The 19,920-nt window shown below is 50.7% G+C and overlaps 9 protein-coding genes across 9 annotated transcripts; 2 read left to right on the forward strand and 7 right to left on the reverse strand.

The window, feature by feature from the left end:
• Positions 1-204: 204 nt before the first annotated feature.
• EJ05DRAFT_504039 (alpha/beta-hydrolase) lies at positions 205-1,666 on the reverse strand (the record flags this gene model as incomplete). Its single annotated transcript, XM_033747505.1, has 2 exons — positions 205-1,219; positions 1,296-1,666. The coding sequence occupies 2 exons, from the start codon at positions 1,664-1,666 to the stop codon at positions 205-207; spliced, it is 1,386 nt and encodes a 461-aa protein (XP_033596952.1).
• Positions 1,667-3,129: 1,463 nt separating this feature from the next.
• On the reverse strand, positions 3,130-3,864 carry EJ05DRAFT_143467 (uncharacterized protein). The gene has a single exon (XM_033739257.1). The coding sequence runs from the start codon at positions 3,729-3,731 to the stop codon at positions 3,264-3,266; it is 468 nt and encodes a 155-aa protein (XP_033596953.1). The 5' UTR covers positions 3,732-3,864; the 3' UTR covers positions 3,130-3,263.
• Positions 3,865-4,504, reverse strand: EJ05DRAFT_143468 (uncharacterized protein). The gene has a single exon (XM_033739258.1). The coding sequence runs from the start codon at positions 4,337-4,339 to the stop codon at positions 3,998-4,000; it is 342 nt and encodes a 113-aa protein (XP_033596954.1). The 5' UTR covers positions 4,340-4,504; the 3' UTR covers positions 3,865-3,997.
• Positions 4,505-4,598: 94 nt separating this feature from the next.
• On the reverse strand, positions 4,599-7,310 carry EJ05DRAFT_143438 (acid protease). The gene is made up of 4 exons (XM_033739256.1): positions 6,795-7,310; positions 6,261-6,733; positions 5,155-6,211; positions 4,599-5,096 (listed from the first exon to the last, which is right to left on the reverse strand). The coding sequence occupies exons 1-4, from the start codon at positions 6,923-6,925 to the stop codon at positions 5,051-5,053; spliced, it is 1,707 nt and encodes a 568-aa protein (XP_033596955.1). The 5' UTR covers positions 6,926-7,310; the 3' UTR covers positions 4,599-5,050.
• A 360-nt stretch (positions 7,311-7,670) lies between these two features.
• EJ05DRAFT_504041 (uncharacterized protein) lies at positions 7,671-8,779 on the forward strand (the record flags this gene model as incomplete). Its single annotated transcript, XM_033747506.1, has 2 exons — positions 7,671-7,731; positions 7,779-8,779. 2 exons carry the CDS (start codon positions 7,671-7,673, stop codon positions 8,777-8,779), a joined length of 1,062 nt encoding a protein of 353 aa, XP_033596956.1.
• Positions 8,780-10,537: 1,758 nt separating this feature from the next.
• EJ05DRAFT_443325 (beta-lactamase/transpeptidase-like protein) lies at positions 10,538-12,385 on the reverse strand (the record flags this gene model as incomplete). Its single annotated transcript, XM_033742078.1, has 3 exons — positions 10,538-11,712; positions 11,759-11,809; positions 11,860-12,385. 3 exons carry the CDS (start codon positions 12,383-12,385, stop codon positions 10,538-10,540), a joined length of 1,752 nt encoding a protein of 583 aa, XP_033596957.1.
• An 806-nt stretch (positions 12,386-13,191) lies between these two features.
• EJ05DRAFT_520604 (uncharacterized protein) lies at positions 13,192-13,537 on the reverse strand (the record flags this gene model as incomplete). The annotated part of the gene is made up of 1 exon (XM_033748742.1): positions 13,192-13,537. A coding segment is annotated over exon 1 (177 nt), but the record flags the coding sequence as incomplete, so codon positions are not given.
• Positions 13,538-15,342: 1,805 nt separating this feature from the next.
• On the reverse strand, positions 15,343-16,302 carry EJ05DRAFT_520608 (uncharacterized protein; the record flags this gene model as incomplete). The annotated part of the gene is made up of 1 exon (XM_033748743.1): positions 15,343-16,302. One exon carries the CDS (start codon positions 16,300-16,302, stop codon positions 15,343-15,345), a length of 960 nt encoding a protein of 319 aa, XP_033596959.1.
• A 3,087-nt stretch (positions 16,303-19,389) lies between these two features.
• On the forward strand, positions 19,390-19,908 carry EJ05DRAFT_427809 (uncharacterized protein; the record flags this gene model as incomplete). The annotated part of the gene is made up of 2 exons (XM_033741521.1): positions 19,390-19,533; positions 19,591-19,908. Coding segments are annotated over 2 exons (462 nt in total), but the record flags the coding sequence as incomplete, so codon positions are not given.
• Positions 19,909-19,920: the final 12 nt, after the last annotated feature.

Genomic DNA, 19,920 nt, shown 5'->3' on the forward strand with positions numbered 1-19,920 from the left:
GTGGAGATGTGTGTCAGCAGTGTCTGGTGCATTCATGTAAATAAGCAATCAACAACAGAGTTCTTTTTCCCATTCATCACATTCCTATCCCTATATACACCACCACATCACACCTCGCATTACCCATGTCATCATAACATCATCATCACCTCAATTCCCTCAACAAACCCTATATACACCACCACAACACAACACACCCACCCATCACGGCGCCTGCCCATTCGCCGCATACGCCTTAATCGGCGGCTCCCCATCCGCCTTGGGCTGAAACGCAAGGATATTCAACGCGGCAATCGGAATAAGCGCATACGTCGCAAAGATATCCGCCAAGCTCAGCCCATCCGCCGCAAACCGCTCACACGCCATATTCGTATCCACGCGGCTCAGCTGTCCGGGCCCGGCATGCGTCAGCGCATCCTTGGCCAGCTCATAGCCCAGCGCATTGATAATCACGCCCTCGTGGTCGTTGATCGGCAGGCCGCCGGGCAGCAAGGCAGTGCAAACGCTCTGCAGCTCGACGTTTGTGACGCCGACGCCGCGTGCGTCGAGGCTGGCGGCGGAGGCAATGGGGTCGGATTGCGGCTGGACGATCTCGTCGAAGATGCTGTAGATGCTTGTGGTGGGGACGTATGCGGAGTCGCCGCCGTTGGCGCGCAGCACGTTGATGAACTTCGAGTCGTACTCTTGCTGTGCGATGGCGGGCGTGCAGCCAGGTGTTGTGAAGCCCGGGCACAGTAGGCGCGCGAAGACGGTGCCGTGCAAATCTGCGGAGAGGCGGATTGCGTCGGACACGCGGGAGCGGGTGGAGGGCCAGTACTTGAAGGCCCACTGCGAGTCGAGGCTGCCGGCGGACCAGGAGATGGTGGAGACGTTGACGTTGTTTGAGATGGCGGAGATGTAGTTTATTGCGTAGGCGGTGTATTCGGCGGCGCCCTGGATGTCGGCGAGGTTCTGGCCGGGCAGGTTGAGGTAGACTGGGTCGGCGATGTTGTCGCGCTTGAGCAGTTTGCCGTAGTTGGGGCCGAAGTTTTGGCCGGCGAGGGCGGCGGTGCCGGGGAGGAAGATTACGGGTGGGATGCGGCCGTAGGTGAAGTCGGGGGGGGATGTAGATTGCTTTGCGGAGGTCGGACTCGGAGATGTCGTAGGGGGCGTCGCGGGGGTCGGCTTTGGGGTAGATGGGGCGGGCTGGGCGGCGGAGGTTGATGTTGTTTGTGTTGCTCTGTATCCATGGTGTTAGTCATGTTGGGGGAATTGTGATTGTCAGGGGCCGGGAGGGGGATATGCTTACCGCGAACACGTAGGCGTTGAAAATGGTGAGGAAGTCCTGGCCAGAGAAGCCATTGAGGATGATCTGGGCACCATATTCAAAAATGTCCTTGGGGTTGGCGGCCGTGATCTTCTTGAAGTCTTCGGCCAGCTCGGCGGTGCTGTTTGGGGATGCGAGCGGAACAATTGCGTTCAGCAGAGCAGCGCCGGCCACAGCACCGAGTCCAAGGTATTGGGCATCGGTGTAGAGATCATTCAGCGCCTTGCTCAAATCCTCCTGGCTCTTGATAGGGGCGAAAGAGGGAGCAGCAGCAGCATCTCTTGCGTCCACCGGCGAAGCTGGGATGGTGCTCGAAGCGGCGAGGCCAGCCAGCAAGGGGATCGATATGAATGAACGCATATTGTTGACAAAGTCTTGGACCGTAGACGAGACGAGTTCGATGGCGTTTTCGGTGGAACTTCCGCTCTGCGAAGCGACAGGGGCGCAACGAAGGATTTATAGTAAATCCCCTCAATTTTTGAGGCCGACGATGATGGCGTACGCCGCGTTAAAATTGAATTGAGCCATGGGCGGCCTATGGGATAGTGCACACGCCGCGCGTTACGTGCCATATTCTAGAGAGAAGTCTACACATCGACGGCCTCGCGGCTTGTGATTTAGAACAATTGATCTGCTGGATTTGCCAGGCACATGTCTGTATTTCGGGCCTCGATTTCTCCAACGCTTGCGGCACAGCTGCATCCGGCCATGACCATGCCTTGTCGAGCCTACAGCCTACAGCAGGAAGATGAACAGCTCGATATGACGGGCTGGGTAGGATAATAGAATTAAGCTTATGTGTAAGTGATCTGCAACTTAATTTTAGCAGTTGTTCGTTGGACTGCCTTCCCCACAATCCGTGACAGCAGCCGTCCAATCACAGGGATCGAAGAAGTAAAGATGCCGAGGATACACATGCCCACACTGGAAGAATCCGGGGTAGACTAACCTGCTTTGGTCTACTGTACTTTGCTAAGCAGTAGTGTAATGGTACGCTTATTACACAGACGCGGTCTTAGAGATCGGCATCCTGCTACTGTACTATAGTAGATCTCTTATTAGACTAGTCAACAGTAATCGACGGTGGGGCTGTGCTCTAAGTGCAGTAAGATTGACAGCTCGAGGCAGCCAGGAACAACTGCATAGAGCGCAAGGACATCATGGACTGGAGGCGGGGCGGGTGGCTTGCCATGTTATAGTCTTAGAGGAGCTCAAATATGACTGTGCGGAGTTATCGCCGATAATATAGTGTCGCATTGCTATCCGTTACTTTTGTGTCTACGACGTATCAAGCCTCTGAACGGCAGGGATCGAATACGTGCTACGCGGTGCGGTGTATTGCCTAACACTCGACAAGAGGCAACTGTTAGCGGCGGTAATGCAGCAGGGAGAAAAGAGGCAAGGCGGGTATGGAAGGTTGAGGGATTTCGGGAGAAGTGATATTCAATTGTCCCTCCCGCATTGTACTAGACTGAAGAGGTGTAACAAAGTATGCCTCGAAGCGGAATCATGTGGTGTTGTCGATAGTCGTTGTCATGCTCGGTAATGCAACAGTCTTGAGAAGCACGAAAAGATTGCCAGGGCCAAGGAAGAAGGATCCCATTGTAGTTTGGGAGGTCAATTCCATAGGTCGAGCCGTTCGCTAGCTCCGAGTTGATGCTATAGGTAGCACTGCCAATCCGCTCCATCGACAACTTGGCTTCGGGCCTGTTCTGCTGGTGATCATGGTGATAGGGCCGGCAGTAGTATTATTCGCAGTCGATAAGGTCTGGACGTCGTCCTCGTTGCTGGCTCCTCGTCTGCGCCGAACAAGTATGGTGGATTCCGGACACGATCAGACCAGGAAAGATGATCGCCGCCAACATCGTAAAGAAAGTTGACTCACACATGTGGACGACGTCTGAGACGAGACGTCCTCCCGACCGTGCCGAACCATCATTACTGGTACTGTATCGATTCATTGCTTTCCGCGGGCCAGCTTAATGTGAATGTGATTTTCCAATTGTGTAGCTAGGTATGACATGCTACTAATGCCGTTCTCATTCATTGTCAACAAAGGAGTGGCATCAAAGCCTTCCAGCAGTGTCGACCGATTGGTCCTTGTGTCATGACTGTCGCCCATTACAATCCTCCCGAGACGTCCTGCAACGTCCGAAGACTGTGAAACTTTCATTCGAGACATTTGTAATTTTCTGACTTGTGATTGAGCAATAGGAAATAGCATACAAGGTGAAGAGTGTACTGCTGTCCGTGGTAAAGTTATCTCTACGTGGGTGACTGGCGATGTGATCTGTATTGTTCGAATTGTCGGCGTCATAGATCCAACTGGTTTGTATCTTTTCAGATCGCAATTTCCCAGAGGACTGCTGGGACACCTGATGACAGTCATCCTGCGCACATGAATGTAGTTTGCACAGTCTTGCATACAGTTCGTCTGCTACGGTCATTGAGTCCCCCTCGTAGTCCATATCTAGGAATACAGCGAAGATCTCGCCAGTCGAGTTCGTCTGACGGAACTTTCCATAGAAACAGTTGGTGATGCTGAATCCAGTAGTCGACTTGGAAACGGATCAAGAGGTAGTGAAGCGCTCGTCGTTGGCCCACGTGTGTGTATGTAGCCCGTGGAGCCACAGCAGACATTGGTCTTGTCGCATACTGCATGCGGAAGCGATCGAGCCGAGTCGCATGTTTTCATGCATCCCAGCTAGGCAGCAAGAGTGTAGGCGACCTTGACAGTCGATCCTTGATAATTGCACTGCTAAAACACAGTGTTTTGGAATCATCTGCCACTATCACCATATATTCAGCGGTTGCATATAATGGAATGGGCCGAGGTTCGACTGTACCTGTGACATTGATGAGAGGAAGAATGACTTGAACACTGAACAATATGACCATGTTCACGTAATGTGAGAGGAAGGTTAATGAACGGTGTGGAAGGCTAATTTCTCGAGACATCTTACCAGGATAGATGCTCCATCTTCTTGAACAAGATGTCCGATAAATCTTGCTTGCATTCCGGCCATGAGTCATGGGAATACGGGTATAGGTAACTGCTGTGAACGATGCAAGATCAAAGCCTCTAATAGCAATACAGGTGTTGTCCAACTAGAGCAATGACTATTGCGCATATTTTTGTATCTGCTGGGTCTGGTAATGGATTGAGACTTAGCCAAGGCATCATAGATGACATAGATAAGTTCTGTGGGCGAGATGGGTAAAGTCCAGCTTCATCAGAAACAAAGGCCAGTAGCGGGATTCATCTATACTGTTCTAGGAAAGGTTTACACGTGCATCGGATCGTTAGCGTGCTCATCCGATCATCCGATGCCGGCACCGGCGCAGAGACCTCGCTTCATGGGATGAAAGAATCTTCGAACACCTTCATGCTACAGTTTGCTCCAGATGCATTTCGACACCATCTCTATATATCTCTTTGCTCAACGTGGTGGCATCAGAACGCGTGTCGTATAGCCTGTATGTGTGCACTCCCCCAACCGCACCACACGCTGATGTTGGGCAGACATATCAAATGACAAACGATATCGTCGAGCTTCGGGTAGCTAGATCGTGTACGTGCTCGAATGAACCACGTCAACAGGACTTACCTGCATTGGTTTGACCAGGTCATGTGTCTGGAAAACGTCTAGGTGTCAACATCTAGGCCTGATCGAGCCATAAGAACATCAATTTTGGAAGGGAATATGCTTCAAGTCATTCTTTTGACAAGTACACACTTCAATCTCAGCGATACTCCTGCAAGCGACTTCCCTTCTCTCCTGTAGAACCGCTGTGAGAATGTCAGTATCGCTTAGACTCATTCAAAGTCAGGAACTATGGATGCTTACCCTGGGCTTCCCACTCTCTGCGCTTCTTGTGCGTCGAGCTCGGGAGTATGTCGCCAGTTCGAATGCGTTCCCAATTCTGAGGGTGGCGTGAGAGGAGATGCAGGGTCCGGGGTATATTTCCTCGCACCGCGTTCACTCGCTTCCAATTCATGTACGGGCAGTCCTACGACATTGGCTTGCCACGCCGTCTGCGTATCATTTTTCTCACCATCCGGCGTTCCACTAATCGTTACCTCTTTGTCGTAATCTGTCTTTCTGCGGTGCTTGAGCCAAAGGAATGTTCCAACGCCACCAAGTACTACTGCAAGAACGACACCGACCGCGATCCCAGCTTTGGCTCCCGTAGAAAGACCTCCGCCACCAGTCGGAGGGGCTTCATCTTGATTACCGTTGCCTCCACTACCAGGTCCTGAGTCCTGAATGGCATATACCGTCACGATGTCCGGGGACGGCATCGGCGAAGAGTATGCCGTTTGAGTAACCGTAAAATTGCCACGCTCATAATCTGCAAACACATACGCAGCTTGCATGAAGACCCTACCAAGCGTATACTGGGTTTCGTTCGCGGCTCGTCGAATCGGGAACCAGGGAACTGCACTCTCAAAGACTGGAAAGGAAACGTTGAGGTTAAAGGCTGAGAAAGGTACACTGATCGTGATGCTCTCACTTGATTCGAAACCATCAGCGATGACGAATTCCACGGCAGGGTTCTTCGATGCAATCTCCCGGGCGAGGGCGAAGCTTCCAAAGTAGTACCGGTCCGCACTATCCGAATAATTCAGGTTGAAAGCCGTTTGAAATTGATCACATACGCTCCTTGGTAGCCAAAGTTCCGGAACAGTCGAGTCAATAGGCATTGTAATGGTTGTATCCGATACCACTCGGTCGCCGTTAGGCCCGCTTTTGGTTTTTATGGACGTGACACTCAATCGAAGCGCACCTCCGGCACCGTCGGCGCCAGCAGCATCCCTATCGATTGGAGCCACCACTTGTTGTGAAGACATCAAGTTTCGATCAAAACCACCAAGCGTCAAGCTTCCAGGCGTACCTCCATACTCTGGAATTAGGTTAGCCAAAGTCATGAACAATTACAGTGCATCGCTTACGATAGTAAGCTCCGGCAGTATAGCCATACGATAGGCTTGGGATCTTGCCAGCGTCCTTCCAGGCTTGCAGTGGAGCGACACGGTCGCTGCCGCCAAGGGCTAGAGGTCTTGGATCGAGCCCTAGAACCCCCAACCACAGGTTTGAGTCCGAGTAGGTTGAAACAAGTTGGGTTTGACCATTGATGGAAGTGTTCCCAATCGCTACGGTATCGAGTCCGTATTCCGCCTTTACGCTATAGGGTCCCTGACGTTGTAAGCTTTGATAGGTGCCTACATCCTGCCAGGAAGTGGACGAGTTCGGATCGAAGCCGTTCTGGTCAGCATTCTCAGTATACACCCCCCTTTGATATCCACAGTTAGTGAGGTCGAAGCTCTCGGGACAGCCGTTTTTGTATGGCACGGAGAACTCATGTCGATTCGTGGATAGGAGTACATTGAAGTTCTGTGCCGGAGTTCCAACCTGGATCCCAAACCTGGGAACAGATATCAGTTTCGCTATTCACATTCGGTGAGGCAGTGTCAACCGGCACGTACGTTGACCAGTTTCCATCATTGCCGAGCCAGACGCCTGATGGCGGGACCGATATAGCCTGCGGAGTGTCTGCTCTTTGAACTATGCTTCCAAACTGAACGTGCGATGCGACGACCAACGTCGAAAGCGCCATCGATGTCGACTGCACTGTGATAAAGCGTGGAGACGTGCCACAAGCATAGGCTTCAAGGAAGATCCGGAGGATCGAAATAAGATAGGACTCTTGCGCCCGGGGAGAGCAGATGGCCCGATAAGCGTGTCTGCCATGAGCTGTTGGCCACAGGGCTAGCCTGTCGAGGTCGCCTCCACCTCGACCCGTAGGCAAACCACAGTCTTTGGAGAGGCTTCATCTACGAATCAGAAGCGTACGCTCGGGATATCATGGGCCCGTCTGGGACTCTGGGTATGTTTGCCAAGGGACCACCACTGCTACGGCTGACGGCTGCAGTCGAGTGCATATCAAGTTGATCAACCTGCCTACCGATGCATGCTAGCGTCCTTTGCGCCCTACCGGATTGGCCACTGCTCACTTATAGTGTGCGGCGTGGTCTGCGATGCTCTCAGAGTTGTTATCATTCGCTAATGTATCTACCTGGTGAGACGGAACGATGCACCGCAGGTGAGAGCGACGCTATCGTGGCCTTGCACTAAGCTAAGTCAATAAGCCAAGTCCATTCTGCATTGGCCAGCTCAGCTTGATATTTTTGTTGACAGTGATCGGCGGCGAGAATTGCATCCTTTAAGTACTGTGCGAACTCGCCCACGAGCAGAACTATCCTGTAGCGTGCTCGCGACGGCTTCGTTCGCTCATCGTCTTTCGTGAGCTCAAACATTCGTTGTTCAACATAATTGTCTGTCAGCGTGTCATATAACTAAATATGGGTTTCTCACGAACGTTATCGCTATGGCTCTTTGGCATCGTGACTGTACTGGCAACTGGTATGCTTCATCGCATAATCTTACTGCATATGCTAACTCAAGACCAGACTCTGTTTCTTCGACAGCAACTCCGGCTAACGTCTCGACCACACCTACTGGCTTAACAACATCTGTTACCGGCGAAGTGAACATCTTGGCCGATCCAAACGTAGCGGCACAGACAGGTGCCCTACTTCCTTCTCTCGTTGACAATGCCTGTCAAATTGGAGGTGTAATTGTCTCGCAAGCTCTCTGTGTCGCTGTGGAACCTTCTTCTGCCATCATGCCTCCATCACTGAGCAGCGGTCTTGATACCCCTACGATCTCCGCTGCACCACCTCCGCCAGGTGTCAGCGACACACCATCCCCGTCCATACCGAGCTCACCAGTGCCGAGTCCCTCAGCTCCTCTTACGACTGCAGTAACCCCAGATCCAGTCATGTCAGATGATCCCCTGCCGTCAAGTGCCGTCATCACGCCAGTACCACCGCCCGCCAATACCCCGTTGCCAAACCCGCTATCCCCTACCATGGTATCTTCCCCACCGCCTGCGAATACACCAATACCAAATCCGCTGTCTTCTACGATTCTCACTCCACCGTCTCTTACCCCGGTAACTCCTTCCTCTGCGGCTCCTACATCAGTTTCAAGTCCGACTCCGACGTCTGATGCTCCGCCATCGTCAGTTGAGCCCACTTCTGCTGCTCCTCCGACATCGACAACGCCGTCACCAACTCGCCCAAGTGTACCTATGTTGTCTGATACGATACCTTCCTCAACAGTCGTCGTTTCTGGGTCCCCTCCTCTAGAGCAAACGACCGTGATTACCGTGCCGACTGTTTTCACATCTGAGCTCACCATTATACCGTCGGGCATATCTGCGCCACCACAAGTCACAACAATTATGACAAGCATAACCATTGGTGTGACATCAGTCATTACCTCACTTCCACCAGGCGTGACACCAGTACCATCGCCTCAACCAACTGGTGCAGCCAATTCTATCACAGTCAAAATGAGCTGGAGCTTTGGACTTGTAGCACTGATTGGAGCCTTTATTGACATTTGAGACAGAGTGCCACATTGGCAGGGGGCGTTGACGGATCTGAAGCTTCATACCCTATCTGCATTAGTGTGCGGTACGCGCACCTTAGACTTCACGACTATCCTTCACGAGTCACGACGACTTATTGACGATAATAATAATGTTAATAAACCCACATAAACCCACAATATTATTTGAACATTCTTGGTTTTGTGATTCCCGTGAGTCGACCGGCTGCAGCCTTGCCTGAATACATGTTACAAATCCCTATCCCTATCAGGCTTTATCGACCAGATTTGGATGCAGAGAATGCGATGGAATTAATCAGTAACCGAGCTAGAGTACTCGCCCTATCGTGATAGTCGGGCTCCTTGCATCAAAGCCACCAATCACGCAGAAACCCAAGGTATACCGCGACAGTTAAACCATTGCACCAACACGGTGCAGCCTCGCCAGCCAACCAGCAATTTATCCACAATTCCACATGGCACAATCCCATCAAACCCCTCACTTACATCCCGGTTTCCCACCCCGTGCCATGCCCACGTCCGCCAGGATCCAAGCTACACTTCCCGTCTCTGTAAGCATCCAGAACCTCCTCACTTGCATACATTTCGCCACCGCCTAAAGTGCTTTTGCGACCGCGCGACTGGGTCCACGTCGGTGGTTCTCCTCTGCCCGACCCGGTATCCCGCCCCCAAACCTGGCAGCACCGTCCCAGTATGGTCTAGCGTGCCAGATCCCGCCCGGGGCGCCCCGGAGTATAGGGTTTAGCGCGCCTGTAGCCGTCTACTGTGCTGTACTAGCGCGATCAGGGTATAGGCGGGGCAATCGAATCGGGCCGACAAGGCTGCGGTATATAAATTCTATGAGGGGCCAATTGCAAGGCTGGACTTTTGGGAGTGGATGAATCGTATGGGTGCGCTCGCTCTGCATCGTGAAATTCGGCACTCGATGGTGCATATGGAGAATCTGGAATCGCAGCGTGGGATGAGACCTCCTTCGGGGTGTTGGCCCCGTTGGTGGCTTTGATGTGTGGTGTGGTGTGCGGCACGGGGCAAGTGCAGTATTGTTATGTACGTGTAAAGGCTAAAGTTTGCTTAATTGCTGGGTTCTAGGTCGATGACAGCGATCAGGGAACGAATAAGAGATAAACTCGCAGCTCTTAACCCGGCCGTCAGTAAACCGGGTCGTAACCGCGCCGGGGTCTATGATTTGTGATGTTCGATTGCAAGGCTATATGTATGTAATACCACACCACATCTTGCTCTTGCCATGTTGAATGGCATATACTAAACAGGTGCAACTGAAAATCAAGATGGGCTTTGAAGAAAGCCATATACTGTACAGATATCGGGCACAAACACATCTTATTTCAGACTAGTATTGCACGTGATGTGCCCGGTGAATATTAGATACTAAGGGGCAGTGTTCTTTGCGGCTCAGCTATCTTTTTGCGTGACGCGGTATCGTCAATTCACTGAATTACATATGTGTAAAATTCCACCATGCTACACTTGCATGTAGATCTGCATTGACAGACGATCCTGTCTATCTCTTTTGTCATGTAGCATTACCCAATATGATGACATCAGTTCTGTAAGTGATGATGTTTCCATTACATATACCAAAGTGCTTGACTCAGCATTGACTCGTCACCTTCAATCCTCCTGAAACATTTTCTGCACTCGATCTACCACTATAAACCATTTATCGCGTGCCATTACCATCCAGTCTCAACAAATATCCACATGAGGTACCTTTCTGGGCGTATTTCAGACATCATACACGGCTCATCCAAATCTGCGCAAGAGGGTTATATACCCTCTGCACTCTACCCGCGAGGAACTCCAATACAAACTCATCCGGTACATTGAAATCGACGCTGGACCAGGTAACGAAACAACTATTATCGAACATACCTACACCTCCTTCGCTAGATGTTCGTGGATTGATAGGAGTGATTTGTGGAGCGGCCCTGAAGGCTAAGTACTCCGTTCGTGGCCCAAACGTCGAGTTACTGGGCCCTGGAGATCTTAGACCCATAGGATACAGCCTAACTGTCAAGTTCTCTTGTGGTATCTCATCCTCCAGGCCAATCTGAATGAGACTCGCACGCGATTCGACGCCCTCGAAATACAGGTGCTGCAAGCCTAGGCCAGGCCTATCAGCGTCCACAGTAAATGTCAGGTTCGTGCCGCTCGAGTTTTGAGAGACATATGTACCGGCGATACTCTTCGCACCATGTTCGACACCAGCGTGCTCAGCAGCGGTGATGAATGTCTCACCAACCAGATCGCGGAGCGGGAATCGGTCAGTAGAGGCTGAAGGTCCACCGATGAGGATCGAGTAGCCGATCCCGTGGTCTGGCGACAGGGCGAATACCGTGGTGTAGCCATTGTTGCCTCCAAGCTTCGTGTACAGGTCTGAGATACGCGTTCGTGAAGAGTTCGGTGTGACGGGCAGTGCGAGACGGTAGATCTCCCAGGGTGCGCCGTTGCTGAAGACGAGTGTTGAAGTGTGGGCGCGTGGCTTCATCCATTCGCGGGTATCGGCTGGTGACAAGAGCCGGGAATTCAGTATTGAGAGGCCGATGGTGCGGAGGTCGGCTGTGCTCGTGTAGACGCCGCCAGAGCTGCTGGAAGTCAGATAGTGCATATGGCTCAAGGGAGAAAAGACATACGGTGCTTGAGTCTGAGGGTCCATACCCCACGATGAGACAGTCCCGTTTCCAGGGAGCTTGAAAGCATTCAGTCCATCTCCTCCAGGTGCAAAAGAAGTGAAGCTGCCAAGGTTGAGCTGGCCACCGAGCACATGCTGGATGGCGTCGTTGTACTTCATTCCAGTCATCCGCTCCAAGACACGACCTAAGATACCAAATCCGTTGTCTGAATATAGCGAAGTATGAAACGGTGCGAACACTGGCCGTTTGTGGTCTCGTAGACTTGCGAAATATTCTATGACGTTCAGCATGTGGCGCATTTAACAATGATGTAGACCTACCTGCATCCGTGCATTGTTGGTCCGGCGCGTCTAGACAGAACGACTCGAAGGCTATTTCAAAGTCAGCCTTGACTTTCGAAACATGGACAGCGAGAGCTCACGAAATGATCCTGTGCCTCCCATCTGGCTTGCCAGCGCACCGACAGTCACGTCTTCCCACACGATCTTCTCCAACGCACCCCCTCTATTTCCGACCAACTCCGGCAGCCACTTTGTCACCGGGTCATTGAACACTTCCAACCCTCCTGTCTGCACGAGAAGACTATACACAGTCATCATTTTGCTCACACTCCCGATCCGAAACACCGTGCGGTCGTCCAGAGTTCCAGCCGTGAGCGCCTCATCAAGAGCAGGGGATCTGTGTATGTATGTGTAGATGGAGCCGTTACTATGTGTGGAGAAGACATCGGCGATGAATGTTGACGTGTTGGGGTCGATGACACCCGAAGAGAACAGCTCCTCAACTAAAGATGGAAAGGAGGACACGGCGTCTTGAAATGCAGATGCATTCGTGATGTCAAAGTTCGATGGAAATGTTGGACCTAGGATAGGACACTCTTCGGTCGGCAGGTATGTCGCTGTCGTTAGAACGACGAAAGAGGATACAATCACGGCGGAGTAATACATTTTCCCCGGTTCAATCAGGATTGAGGTGAGAGATGTACTTGTCGTAATACAACGGGACTCGAATAGATTATATATGTTGTGCATATTGTTCAACTGATACTATATTTACACTCGGTAAGTCCCTGATCTTCCCGCAATAGAGCACTGACATCATTATCACAGGATGCATAAATCTCAGCTCCGTCTGGTTTAAGCAAAGAGTATGATCATCAATTCCGCAGCTGTCAGCCTTGTATAGTGGGATTGCTGGAACGAGTGGATCGCTTGAGCATCGTGAATCGATTTGGATCCAATCAGAAGCTACTCCCGGGGCTAACAACACCAAGGATGACGCTTGAGGCTGAATACACGCGTGCCAAGCCCTACCCTGTGCGCTATACGCGTATCGTAAACGGCAAAGTCTCCGCCGATCGTCACTCGCAAAATTACCCAATCCGGAAGTCGGTGTACCCAGGAGTCGTATACCGTGCAGCCACTAGTGTGGCTTCTCGTAGTTACCAATGTTCTTGCACTCTGAGTTTCTAACCTCCTATCTCTGGCCCTAATCGCATCCTCCTCTTCATCCTTCCAAACATGCCCATCCCGCTTACTTGTCCACCCAACACCGGGCCCGCCAGTACAGCAATCTGCCTTGTAACATCCGTCGACTACGCGACTCTCTGTACAAGCACTACTGCGAGAATGTAGTGAGCAAAGGCCATATTTCCTAGCACACCCTCTTCACTTGACGTCGCTATCCAGCCCGGATTCATTCAATAAACCTGCGCGCGGGGCCGCAATCGCCACGATCTGGGCATGTTTCAGGGCCCATACATGACACCAGATTTGGATGCCGCATCGTAACTGTAGAGAGTCTCGCCAAACTTGCTCGCTGTGCTGCCAATAAAGATTATGTTTGCGAGAGCGTACACGGAAAGTGGTGCCGGGGAGCAGTTGACGTAGGTAAGCGCGACAGACGCGAAATGTGCTTGTGAATTTAACATCAACGGTGGTGTGCCATTTCTAGAGAGACATTTCTGCTATCAGAGTGTCCTCTCGACGAGAGAGACCGTGATTGACGATGAGAATTGTGACGGTGCCGTGGTGGGTTAATGCTTCAATGTGAGGGGGTCAAAAACACTTTCAAAGCGCACGTCAGTTTTGGGGTGTGAGATTGACAAGCTTCGAGTTGTAGTGGACTCACTTTTACGCCACGTTGTAGCAGTATTCGCACTATCTCGATTCCGATGCCACTCCTGAGCGACCTGTGACGAAGACCTGGAAATCTTTGAGGCCGAGATCGAGAGACATGTCGAGTCGACAATCAGTGTTCGCGGTCGTGTGTGAGATCATTGGAACAGTCTTATGATCGAAATAGCACCACTGCTATGTCACAATAATCCATCAGGCGAGTATGCAGGTGGGGGAACGCGACTTCTCCGGCTTCAGAAGCATCGTCCGACTATTTCTCAGACGTTTTTGACTTTAAGACGGGGAATTTACCCCTTGTGAATCATGAGATTGACCGGGTCGCAAACCGTAGACCTGAGTTCGGCCCCGAACGATTTGTTTCAAGTATGTTCTACTTCTTTCAACCAATTGTATTGATAAGTCCAAGGCCCTGCTATATAATCATTCCTGTGAACTCTTCTATGTCAAAAATGTTGTGAATAAGGTGACCATATATGACTTGCGATGTGACAGACATGCACCTCAGTCTTGATGACTACTTTTTCTCTTACCGGGTCATGTAATGGTAGTGTATTTGATAGCCGAGGATTTTCGGTGTTTGGGCATAGTCTTTCGGTTCTAATTCGAGTTTTACGGCGAGAGTGGGCTACTCTCGGGCTTTGTGGAGTCTTGATCGTCTGACAAGCCAGGAGTACATTCAATTCTGTGCGCTCTCGAAGCTTCTATTCAGCCTGGGCTAGTGGTTTGGTTGAAGCATATGCGAGACCAGGGCTTAAGTGAAACTATGACACTAAAATGTGAAAACAATGTGTTAAGGGCTGAGGATTCCCATTTCGTACTAATGCACATCAAGTTTCAGGGTAAACCAGCTCAGTGAAACTCCTTAGAGTTTGATTGTGTACGTCATCAGTTCGAAGCTACTCAAGCAGAATCCGTGCAACAGCTCTGAGCCGTAGATATCACACGAACCCCTGCGAGAGAAGAACTGCCTTGAGTTCCACGGGTCATCCAATGCATTGAATCTTCGAACGAGTGGAAATCTTGTGAGCTCTCATAGACATAAATTAGCTATAAAATTTCTACGATATGCCCGGGTGGAAAACTCCTGGTAATAATAATACAAGTAACCAAATGAGCTACTATTCACTGTAAGTTCTATGACTTACTCAGATTCTTAGCCCTCTATGCGGACCCAATGATGGAAGAACTTTATGCATATGTGGAAAGCGAGCTTATTATACAAATCAAACCACCTAAACAGCTGTAACGGTATAAGATTAACTTATCTAGTGGTAGAAGAATCCTTTGAAGATGCTCTTAGGTAATGGATTATGTGATTTCTGCTATATGTTAATCTGCATGATAGTGTATTAGTGGCACAAAAGGCTACTCCCGATTCACGAATAAACCACTTGATATGTTCTTAGAGCACTTAGTTCATCCCTCTAACAGTGGTATCATACACAATGAGCTTTGAAGGGTATTGAAAATTCGATCTCCTTCTTGCAGGTCAGCTATGTTAAATCGTCCTATATGGTTATATTTGATATCATAAACTTGATACGAAGGCAAAAAGTTGTGGTGTACAGATAATAAATGTGTGCCTTGGTACATATGATAACTATGCCACTTGGAGCTCTATCTAAACTTCCGCTCTGGTTGTGCATGTCAGCTCCCATTCCCTGGGGGTTTATGTATTTATGTATCTATCACTACATCTCATGATACGTTTTGTGCGCCCAAGTCCTTATCATAGCTCGTCAGCACAACCCTCCTCGACATGCCCCTCAGTTATGCTCCATTCTGCTCTTATGTGCCGCTTTGAGCGCTGCGATAGCTTCTATCAGTCTTCTGACTGTAATTGTCCATGGAAGACCTCCAAGAGCCGCGTACCCACCCTCCTCGTCTCCAAAGTCACTAATGCGTCCACGGCGCGTGACTGTGGATTCTCCATCCTCAAACGCCAGCACAATCTCCTGGACACGTGGAACTGCGACCTCGTAGTCCAGGTAACGCGCCAAGGAGGGATCGGGCCGGTTGATATTTATATCTTGCCCGTTGTGGGTTACGGTCGTGTCTTCCTGGTCGAAGTAGATCTGTAGCCGCCTGAAGGTTGCATTGTATCGGTAGGCAGCGCAGGGAATGGTAAAGAGGGGTTTATTCGGATCTGTGGCGTCTCGTGTCTGCGATGGGACGAGTACGGCCTCGACAGTCTTCATGCGAGACCCGGGGTAGATGTGGATTGGGTTCAGGCGGAGTCCTAATGAGCTATTTAGATCTCTGGTCTCTGCGGCGAAAGCCGCGTCGTACCAGCTGATGGCTGTTCCAATCTTCATGCTTCTGGAGCCGAGGGTGAAAGTTTTTGTGTCTGTTCCGAATGATTTGATGAAACGCCATTCGACGGCTCTCAGGGGACGCTCGTTCGCGTACGTATCGCGTGAGACGAGCGTGCAGCCAGCTAGACGTAATCTTCTGTTCCCGTGAAATAGAGAGTCGGTATCGGGGAAGATGTAGGCGAAGCTGTACTCCCTGAGATCGGTTGTGACAACCAATTTCTCTTCTACTTGAATATACGTGTAGGTAGTGAAAGGAACAAGGACTTTGTTTGCGATATCCAGCTTCTCAGTCACATCGTACGCGACGATGTGAGCGTCCCATAACGAGTAGATCTGAGGGTGGTCGGTGTGAGGGATAATGTACGTTTGACTCCCTGGAGTCTCGGGCCCGTCTTCCTGGAATATTGACATGTCGGAGGAGTGTAGTGGTAAAGCTGGTTCAAAATGTCTGACGAGTCCTATATGTGATGGATAGAGCGAAGTTTCGTCTGCACATGCAACCTGCGCTCGAAATGATACCACAGTTTATAAATGAGACACTTGCTTACGTACTCGCCAGGGAGCTTTGAGCTGTTATGACAGTCTTTGCAATATGTGTTCTCGCTAAGGCAGTCAAGGTTAAGGATAGTCCATGACAATGCGTGCTGTGAGCCCCTGGCCACGTGAATGTGTCTGCACCTGCACACCGCTACCAGTGGTCTGATTAACACAAAGGCGTACAGGTCTCGAGTATTGTTCAAACGCAAGACGCAAGACAATAAGGCAGCCACACCTTTTTAGACATGAATGAGAATGACTTTAGACCGGGATCGGGACTGGAACCATTCATGGTAGCAGTGAAATGCGTGACGGAAAGTAAAAGAGAGACTTCTTTACAGAGCCTACACTGTGTATTCTATAGTGAATATGGAGAGCGACAAGTTATACAGATCTTCGTCCATTTCGATATCATGTAGCTATCAAGTAGCTACCAGCATTGCCAATAGCATTCACAGGACCGCTTATGACTTAGAAAATTACAACTAATAGCGCTCATCGCTAGATAGAGAAATCACACTGTAAGAGAAGAAATTTGGCGTCATGTGAAGAATTGTAGCATTCAAAGCTCACGAACGAGAGTATTAGTCAATTGCACAAAATATGAGCAAATACTGCAAAGAACAGGCGTGACACTGGACATGCTGGAGGGAGGTGGGAGGAGGGAGAGGTGGCACCGGAATATGTAGTCAAAAAAGAGAAGTGTCACTGACGTTCTTTACGAGAATAGGGATAGAATTGGCACAAGAGACTGAAAGTAAGACTACGTATGGAGCATATGGTTTGGAAGAGGAATGAGGAGCCAGAGGGTGATGCCAAGAGATCGACTCACACTTGCCACCACCTGCTGTGAGAGTATTAACGTCAACATCTTCCAATGGTACCTATCTTGTCAGCTTTCTCATCCATCTTGCATCACTTGATCTTACACACACGTAGGTTCAAAGAATCCGGTCAAGTCCCAAAGTCAAGCTTATGCATCGTTGTCAACAGGTGTTGTCGGTGACCTTTTGTGTGCCTCACGTCCACTATTTGGAGTAGTCTCGTTCGAGGCCTTGTGGAATTACCGGAAGACCTACGCCACTTGACACTGCCATAACGCAACGGATCTGTTCTGTGGGACATTTCAAGGGCTCTAAGGATAGTAGTCGTTGAGATGACGGCGGAGGCGTATACGTCAGACTTGGCGTTATCCATTTAGCAACTCTCAATAGTCGTCCCGAAGCAATCCAACGGAAGTCCTTGCGAGTAGAGCCTAATTCCTAGCTGATGTATTTGGCGACTACGGACCTGATATCTCTTGGTGTCAGAACAACTGACAGAAGAGGGCATAGACGGCATCTCACGATGTCTATGGCTCGCTTGGTGTGACACAGAGCCGATGAACTGGCACAGTACCACGAAGGAGAATTCTGAATGAACGTCTATGGCCCGGTTCTTCGATAGAACCTGGCTTGGCTATATACATCTGTATGTAAATGTGGGGTATATCCGCCATGACTGGCTTGGGAGCAACAGCAGAAGAGAAGGAAGACTTGATCATGCCATGGCACAGATCTCCGTACTCATGGGCTAGGATACATGTCTCATATCTGCCAGGCATTCGCCATGACTGCTAAGTCGATGCCTGTCAGAACGACCCATTCGAAGCAAATTGACGAGATCTGAAAAGAGCAAAAGAAGCACGTCAAGAGATCCACCGACCACTCGCAACTCTTGGCCTTGTACTTTTTGCCAAGAGAGTCTGAATCCGGATCCAAAAGCCGAATCATATTCCTACCGGCATGTCGAAACTCAAGAGCCAAGACCTTTGACATTATATGAGACTGAGCACGCTATGTGCTGTTGTGGTTGAAGCCGCGAAACCCGCCACTGTGATGACGCAACCGATGAGAAACGAGGCTGCCATGCTTATGGCACATGGGCCTCAGTCCATCTCAAGCTTCGATATGACGAAGCACGTAAATGACGATGATGCTAGGCACTGAGACTGAGGAGTGAAAGGTTGGGGTCTAGGCCTTTGCAAAGAGCATTGAAGGTCGGATCGACGCCCGGGTTTTGCAGAGGCGAGTGTTGGAGGGCGAGGGTGATCCGTAGGCTCTAGGCAGCCTAACTGCCAAGCGCGAGGCCCCGCTCTTCCGCTGACTTGGCTGCCTCCGCCGCCCGCTGTGTCCCCGGCGAGTTTTCACGGCTTCTGATCTATCCGTGCCACCACCTTGGCTTCTCTTTTGTATATTTCCGCTTGCGGACAATTCTATAGCCCAAATGGTATGAAGCCTCTTGGCCACCCAATCGCAGGAATTAGACAACTACAGCCTTGGCTTCTGTCTTACATGACGACGGCACGAACTCTTCCGATATTTCGTCCTCCATGATGCTTGGCATCTGTTGAGTCTGGAGTGTGATGTTGGCGGAGATTATGCTTGGCTCCATTTACACCTTGCTCATGGTTGTGGGGAGCTAAGAACAAGTCGGAAGATCGGCCCTCTACCAAGAGCCTAAAGAAAACACTGCCTCATTTCACCTTGAGACCACTTGCAGCGGAACGTGGAAATGATGTCTCCTTGATATGTAATACCATCGAGTGAGAGAGAGTACTAAAGGAGTCCCTTACCCGTCTTCGATTCTCTACTCCATCAGCATTCAACAGCTTAACCTCACTACCTCAATACCAAAGATTACTACAGTCGTTTCAATCATCCATCCACCAAAATGAAGTACGCTGCTACCCTTCTCATCCTGGCCGCTGGTGCCCTTGCCCACCCAACAGTCACTCTCACCCCTTGCCCGGAGGCGACGACCACTGTCTATGAGACTGCAACTGCTCCTCCAGTCGTTCACCCTACGCCGCCAGTCGAATCTCACTCACCAGCTCCCCCGGCTGAATCTCACCCTCCATCACCACCAGCTCCTGTACCATCACACCCGGCTCCTCCAGCCGACTCCCCAAAGCCAAAGGACGATGTTTTCGATTACGATTGCACGTTCGACGTACATGCCGTTCCAGGAGAAGTCCGCAATGGAACCACTCCTGCCCCTGGCCAGCCAGGCGCCTCAGGACGTTTCCGATACGGCATCAACATCGCCAAGAATCTCATCTGCTACGTAAGCTGAACCTCCTCCCACTTACCATTGCTTACAGTCTCCTAACATGTATACTAGAACATTGAGCTCTACGGTGTAACCGGCAACTACAGCTCCCCAGCTCTTACCGCAACCCATATCCACGAGGCCGCCCGTGGTGCCTCCGGCCCACCACGCATCGCCTTCCCTAACCCAACTGGCCCAGATGAGAAGCGTGTCTCAGTTGGCTGTATGCAGGGTCCCTTCAGGACCGGCGTCTTGGCGCCTCCTATGACTGGCACCGACACTGGCTCTGCCTCTGGCTTCCAGCTCGCGAAGATCTGCCAGAACCCATCTGGTTTCTTCACTGATACTCACACCTCGACCTTCACGCTCGGTGCTGTTCGCGGCCAGCTCGCATAAGGTGCT

Source organism: Pseudovirgaria hyperparasitica, assembly GCF_010093815.1.
Source record: "Pseudovirgaria hyperparasitica strain CBS 121739 unplaced genomic scaffold EJ05scaffold_16, whole genome shotgun sequence".
NCBI classification, from domain to species: Eukaryota; Fungi; Ascomycota; class Dothideomycetes; order Acrospermales; family Acrospermaceae; genus Pseudovirgaria; species Pseudovirgaria hyperparasitica.

Coding starts and splice junctions, on each gene's coding strand:
- EJ05DRAFT_143467 (XM_033739257.1), bottom strand. CDS start 3,731: ATGCAAGACTGTGCAAACTACATTCATGTGCGCAGGATGACTGTCATC.
- EJ05DRAFT_143468 (XM_033739258.1), bottom strand. CDS start 4,339: ATGACTCATGGCCGGAATGCAAGCAAGATTTATCGGACATCTTGTTCA.
- EJ05DRAFT_143438 (XM_033739256.1), bottom strand. CDS start 6,925: ATGGCGCTTTCGACGTTGGTCGTCGCATCGCACGTTCAGTTTGGAAGC. Junction 6,734..6,794: donor AATGATGGAAACTGGTCAAC/GTACGTGCCGGT, acceptor ATCTGTTCCCAG/GTTTGGGATCCAGGTTGGAA. Junction 6,212..6,260: donor TACTGCCGGAGCTTACTATC/GTAAGCGATGCA, acceptor ACCTAATTCCAG/AGTATGGAGGTACGCCTGGA.